The sequence below is a fragment of the Triticum aestivum genome, chromosome 6B, assembly GCF_018294505.1.
Source record: "Triticum aestivum cultivar Chinese Spring chromosome 6B, IWGSC CS RefSeq v2.1, whole genome shotgun sequence".
In the NCBI taxonomy this organism is placed as follows: domain Eukaryota; kingdom Viridiplantae; phylum Streptophyta; class Magnoliopsida; order Poales; family Poaceae; genus Triticum; species Triticum aestivum.
In genome coordinates, this window is record NC_057810.1 from 709079406 (window position 1) to 709085538 (window position 6133).

Here is a 6133-nt window from a genome sequence, read left to right on the forward strand (position 1 = left end):
GCACCCTCAGTGTTGCCGTTGTCAGCACTGACCATCGTCGCGCAGGGATTTCGCCCCGACCCAAGACCACAGACCCCCCAAGACCACCGAAGCAAGGGCAGACAAGAGATGCGAAAGAAGATCGCCGGAGTGGACCACCAGCACTGTGAGGGAAGCCACATATCGTCACCATCAAAGTAGGGGAGTACCGGCAACTTGGTGCAACAACCGCCGGATGGTTGCCAAACCAGGCCGGCCACCGCAGGGGAACACGCTGAGCAGGGCTAGTGGCGTTGTCACAAGGATCTGCTACCTGCACCTCCCCACAGTCGACCATGGCCACCGCCGCATCGGCCCGCAGCCTCCGCCGCCAGGATCCGCCGGGGCATAGCCAAGAAGCTACCGACACGCCCTCACAGGGTTGCGCCATGCCACTCGGGTGCTCACAACGCCAGGTCCAGAGGCCCGCCCCTCTGGATCTGCGGTCGTCGTCATGAAACCCTAGGCCCGAAGAAGCTCTGCTCCGTCAGCCTCGTTGAGCCCCCACGCTTGAGGGGGGAAGCCGCTGGGGAGAAAGGTCCCGCTGCCACCGGGTCCGCCGGGCACGGCGGGGGGCGCCGGCGGCTGCAGGGGGGAAGGGGTGCTCGAGGGGGTGGCGTCGCCTCCTGAGTAGCCTGTGAGGAGGGCGACGCGCGCGCGGGGGAGGTGGAGGGCGGGTGTGGGTGGGGAGTTGGTATAAAAATAATTTCTAAACGGATGATCCACGAATAAAACAAATCTAAAATTTTGAACAATGGATGATCCATGGATAAAACAAATTCTAGAATTTTGAACATAATATAACCTATGTATTATCAAACTTCACTCAATGTCAGGTTATACCATTGCTGAACGACCTCATCTTCTCTTTGCTATAATGATTAATTAGCACGTCGTATACCTAGCTCCAAAAAGACTATTGTTCTGCCATCCTCCTCCATCATCACCACCAATGCTCTGCTCCCTTCACCTCTGTTCACATAAAGGATGATCGGGGTAAATAGCAAAACATGATAAATTGTATTTTTTTTTCTCAGTTGATTACTGAAAAAATATTTAAAGGTCAAGTTGTATGTCCATCAATCAGAAATAAAAAGATGCGGAATGAAGAAAGAATAAAGGGTAAGAGAGGAGGTAAGCCGCAGTGCACCTGGAACGATTAAAGTCAATCCTAGGAGAGAGCAGCTTGTCGTTCGTTTTTGTGACCGGGAGCTTCCATCCGGCCTGATGCCGTGCGGTGCGGGCACGGTGAATTCCCCTGCCCCGCCCTGAACCTCCGTGTGCGCAACCTCGAGTCGTAAATGGCACTATACTCGGAAGGGCACCTAGGGCGGTGATGCTCCCCGGCGGCAAGGTTGACGCGAGGGAGAGGGCGCCGACGCGCCGCATAACCTCACCTGCATAACCTCCCAACCGAGCACCTTCGCCCCTGACAACGCCTCTAGGAAGGTCACGATGCGCACGACGCCACCGCTGCCAAATCCGAAGTGGATTGAGGGTTTTCACCCAGGTAGGTAGTCGGGGTGGTGAGTTGGGGACCTCAACTGCGACCCCATGGAGGAAAACAACGTCCTTGGGCATCTCCACCGCCGGGCTGGCCCGACCAGCCAAGGTTTTCCCGGGGGGCCAAGCAGACCACGAGCACCCACCACCACTGGAGCCGGCAAATGCGCGAGCCAAGGTATGGTGAGAGAGAGGTAGCAGGAAAGAAGGGATTTGAACCTCCAGATCTGACGCAGAAGAACTCTGCATCGCGGCCGGACTCCACAATCGACCTGCCGCCCGTGCGACTGAGCACACTGGCTAGCCCTCCTCTCCCCGCCATACAAATGTCGCCTGCCGCACGACGATGCCACCTCGCCGGCTGGGTCCTCCACCCAAGGAACCGCATGCCTCCAAGAGTGGGCGGAGCGCCAAGATCCCTGCCGCCACCTTCCCCAGCGCTCGCTTGGGCTTTCCTGGCTGCTGTGTCCTGTGGCGCCGAGGGAAGGAAGGGGGTGGAGGGGTGGCGGCGCCATGGAATCCTAGTCGCCCCCGAATCGCTTGTGGGGCGACATGAGGGCCTCAGGTCGTCTAGTTAGTTAGACTTGTTGTTGATCCTGGGTGTCCTTAGAGCATCTCCAATAGCCGCGCAACGCGCGGCGCGCTAAAAATTAGTTTGCCGCGCGCCCATCGCTAGGTTTGGCGCGGGGCACAGCGCTGGCTCCAGTAGCCGCGCTAAAATACAGCGCGTGCTAAAATGCAGTGCACGCAAGTCCATATTTGTTGCATTTTGGACACAAAATAAATTTCACATAGATATTAAAAAAGGTACAAATATATTTTACATAGTTCATAGCATAGACGATACAAATAGGTAAAACAAGTTCATAGCATAGATAGATAAAACCGAACTACGGTACAACTACATAAAATTAAACTACGGTGCAACTAGGTAAAACTACGATGCTGTTAGAACTACTCCGAGTCCTCATCATCATCCTCATCCTCGGAGGTGTTGTCCGAGGTATCGATCCATATGTCCTCCCAACGTTCATCGTCTGACATGAAGTTGGACCTCCCACCTGCTTCAACGATATCGCGCTGCGATATCGCCAATGCCTTCCGCCGACGCCGGTCCACCCGCTCCGCGCAGCGCCTTGCCGTCCTCTCCGCCCAATAGGCGCGCTCGTTGGCGACGTCCTCCGGGTGGCACCGGCGCCACTCCGCCATGGCTCGCTCGTCCTCCTCGGCGACGATGAGGCGGCGCTGCAGCCGAATGTGGTCCGCACGGTCGTGGTCCGTGATCAGACGAGGTGGAAGGGCAACGGCCTGCGCATGTTCGCGCGTGTGGACTTCCCTGAAGTTCATCTGCGACGGGGGCCTCTCTAGGCGCCACGCCGCCGCGTCGTACGCGCGGGCCGCCTCATGCGCGGTCCAGAACGAGCCGAGGCCGAGCCGGACGTCGCCGTACTGGATCTCGGCGGAGTACCAGCCATTGGGGCGCTCGCGGACGCCGCGGTAGCCCGAAGATCCCCGGCGGCGCGGCGGCATGATGGCGCGGTGGTGGGTGGCGGGGTGCTGGAAGCGGCGAGGTGGCGAGGGAAAGGGCGCGTGGCAGTATGGTGGAGGGCGTGACGAGCGCCGCATTTTATACAAATCTACCGCGCGAGCTGCCGCTATCTCCCGCGCGCTCTATCACTTCCAGCACGCGGTAGTTTCCCGTCCCCGTTGGAGCGCGCGCTAAAGCCCCCCGTTTACACCGCGCGCGCGTCCGTTGAAGATGCTCTTACAACTTGTGTTTTAGGGGTGCCCAACGCTTCCACTATGCAAGACACGGTTGGAAAACAGAGCCGCCCCTAATTGAGTAACCAATATACAGAACTAGCGATGTACTGACCCCAAGCCGAGCAGGACCAAACAAAGGAATCTGGTGTATTCTCAATTATCTGAATCTCCGCGATTCTTAATGCTCTGAATCTCTGCGATTGCTCGCCAGTCTGTCAACTGTAGCTGTTCTGGCATGGTGGGAAGCGCCGCAGTATCTGTCACCCATCTGTAGTTAAGTAGGCCCTGCTGAACCATCCTGGAAGAGATGAAACCTTGTTACGCAGGCCCGTCGATCCACCTGTCCGTCCAAAACAGCACGTTGGCCCCATCGCCAACCTTGATTTGCACCAGGGTTACAGGAATCTTGATGGAATACACGAGCCATAAATCGTCTCTCTGAGCCCAACTGATGCCAGCATGCTAAATGTTCTCAAGACCTCAATCGCATATATCATCCATGAAATACTGCAGCCAGCCATCTGCTAGGAAAAGCACATATGCCAGCAGATTTTTTTGTTTTATAAAAGCTGCATAACACTTAGAACTTGAAGAAGTGCGTGCAAATGTCATAGAGACTGCTTCTACATACTGGAGCACATAATACATACACATATCGTCATAGAAGGCAACTAAATTAGCATAGAGGTGATGAACCCATTTTTTTTCATGCGACATGCTGACAGCGGTCATTCATCTGTAACTTCAACTTGACCCTCCAGAAGCTCAGCATTCATCTTCAGGAAACCAGTACCATGTCGTCAAACGATCAAGGGAACCAACCACAACAGCAGCACAGACAACCCTCACTGTAGTCTTACGGGCCCTTTCCACAACTTGCTCGTGCCTTTTGTGAAAGTGGCTTAAAAATGAATAAAGAAACAACACGAGATAACTTTTTATTTAACATCCTGGACTACTTAATTAAACATCATGCATGCCAGCTGAATCAAAATAGAATAATCCGCAAAGCGTTATTTACCTGATGGTTTGTTCAGCTTCCCAACAATGTTTAGCTAACAAGTCTGCACTGGAGTTAAGATCAGCGGCTTTAGCAGATTCAATATTGTTTTTCAAAAGAAGAGCATTTTCAAGCTCGTCCTGCAAAATATAAAGCAGAACAAAACAAGGCTGAGGCAAAACTATATATTAAAGGAGATACATCTAAATCTGAAAAGGATTAGTTTGGATAAGTTCCAAGGACGCTAATATTCCAACTCTGGATAGAGCACTGAGCATACAACACCCCAATATTAGATGTGTGCCAAACAAACAACAATTCCATTGTGAAAGACGAGATAACTAGGGATGTGGCCACCATAACTTGCCAACCCAAGTTAGCTAACTTTAACCTCGTCGGACCTCATCGGTCTCTTTATGTTGTCTCCTTATGTAGAGCCCATATCTCATCGTTGTCAAATCAGATGAGCTAACAACTTGCAATGTTGCACTGAATCATGACGCCAATTCAGTTCAAATACCTAATATGCACCAAACTAGCTAGTTCAACAAGTCACCTTTACATTGTTCTGATTTGAATCCAAATATTTATCTAGTCCCTTTGATTCATATTAGGTGTTGTGGTTTTAGTTCCAAAACGAGAAACATTTTCATGGCAATAAAATGGTTGTCAAGTTAGAACGATATTTAATAGCCACATTTCACGAAAAGAATATCACTTAGTAATAAAGTAAATTAACAACTCACATATGTATCGACGTGCAACTCGTAACAGCCAGTGTCACATGAAAACCATGTGTATGCAAAGGCAAAGACAACTTATTCAGATAAACAAGCGCTAATATGCAAAGAATGCAAGCCGAAAGGATCGACCACAATGGGAGATACATCGGCGGAGGATTAAAAGAACATAATCCTACAAGTACCTCGCACAAAGTATTAGAAATTGCTGCATAACAAAAGCAGAAGCAACATGATCGAACATCAACAGGACCTAAATTTGCAAGGGCGAAAGTTTTGATCTCCGTCGGTTGAATGATCCAGATACGAAGTTGCGGGATCGAAGAGACTACCGACCGATTGATTGGTCAACGGTGTCCTTATTCCGACGATGGATGTCTGGCGCTGCATACTCCGACGATGGACTAGTAATTCACTTGAGTTGGGTGTGGGAGACGGACGTGACAAACCTTTGGAAACCGATGGGCAGCAGCCCTGGGGTTCCGGAACTTGGTCGCCAGCCTGCGTAGCGCCGCTGCCGCCATAGTTCATGCGGCGAGATCGACCTCGAACAGGACGTGGCTAGTGTTTGGGATTGGGATTGGCTTCCTCTTTCCCTTGCGTCTCCTCAGCCTTGCCAAAAGAGAGAGAGAAAGAGACCAATCCCAAACACGTACTATGATGCTCGTGTTCCATCCAGACATCCCGTACGTACGAGAACGGGACGTGCAAAAAGAGACCAAATTAAGAGGAAACCGAAGGCAAGCCAATCCCAAACCCTGGCCTCGTCCTCGATCGGTCTCGCCCACCCTGCCTCACCAAGTAACCATGGCGCTACGCAGCCTGGCTACCAAGATGCGAATCCCCGCTACAGCCGCTTCCCGGCTCACGCCGGCCCCTCGCGTTTCGCCGACGTCCGGTTCTCGGCCCCTCCCTCACACCTCCTCCTCCTGGGCCTCCTCCTCCATCAAGGTATGCTCTTTCTCTCCTTCTCAAGGCGCTCGCTCGCTCAAGCAAATCACTGGTTGGAGTACGTAGTGCTAGAGCTTCCGTCTGTATGCCTGCAAAACGACCAATAGATCGGTAATCTCTTAGAACATCTCCAACAGGCGCACTTTTTTTTTGCGGG

At 52.4% G+C, this 6133-nt stretch overlaps 1 protein-coding gene across 1 annotated transcript; it reads right to left on the reverse strand.

Annotated features, from left to right (window-relative positions):
* Nucleotides 1–3890: 3890 nt before the first annotated feature.
* LOC123135060 (uncharacterized) lies at nucleotides 3891–5620 on the reverse strand. Its single transcript, XM_044554183.1, has 3 exons — nucleotides 5475–5620; nucleotides 4307–4425; nucleotides 3891–4186 (listed from the first exon to the last, which is right to left on the reverse strand). Exons 1-3 carry the CDS (start codon nucleotides 5547–5549, stop codon nucleotides 4051–4053), a joined length of 330 nt encoding a protein of 109 aa, XP_044410118.1. The 5' UTR covers nucleotides 5550–5620; the 3' UTR covers nucleotides 3891–4050.
* Nucleotides 5621–6133: the final 513 nt, after the last annotated feature.

Excerpts from the sequence above, each read along its gene's own strand:
- LOC123135060 (XM_044554183.1), bottom strand. The coding sequence starts at position 5,549 with ATGGCGGCAGCGGCGCTACGCAGGCTGGCGACCAAGTTCCGGAACCCC. Across the intron at positions 4,426-5,474 it reads CTGCCCATCGGTTTCCAAAG|GACGAGCTTGAAAATGCTCT; the intron begins GTTTGTCACGTC and ends TATATTTTGCAG. Across the intron at positions 4,187-4,306 it reads GAAGCTGAACAAACCATCAG|CCACTTTCACAAAAGGCACG; the intron begins GTAAATAACGCT and ends TTCATTTTTAAG.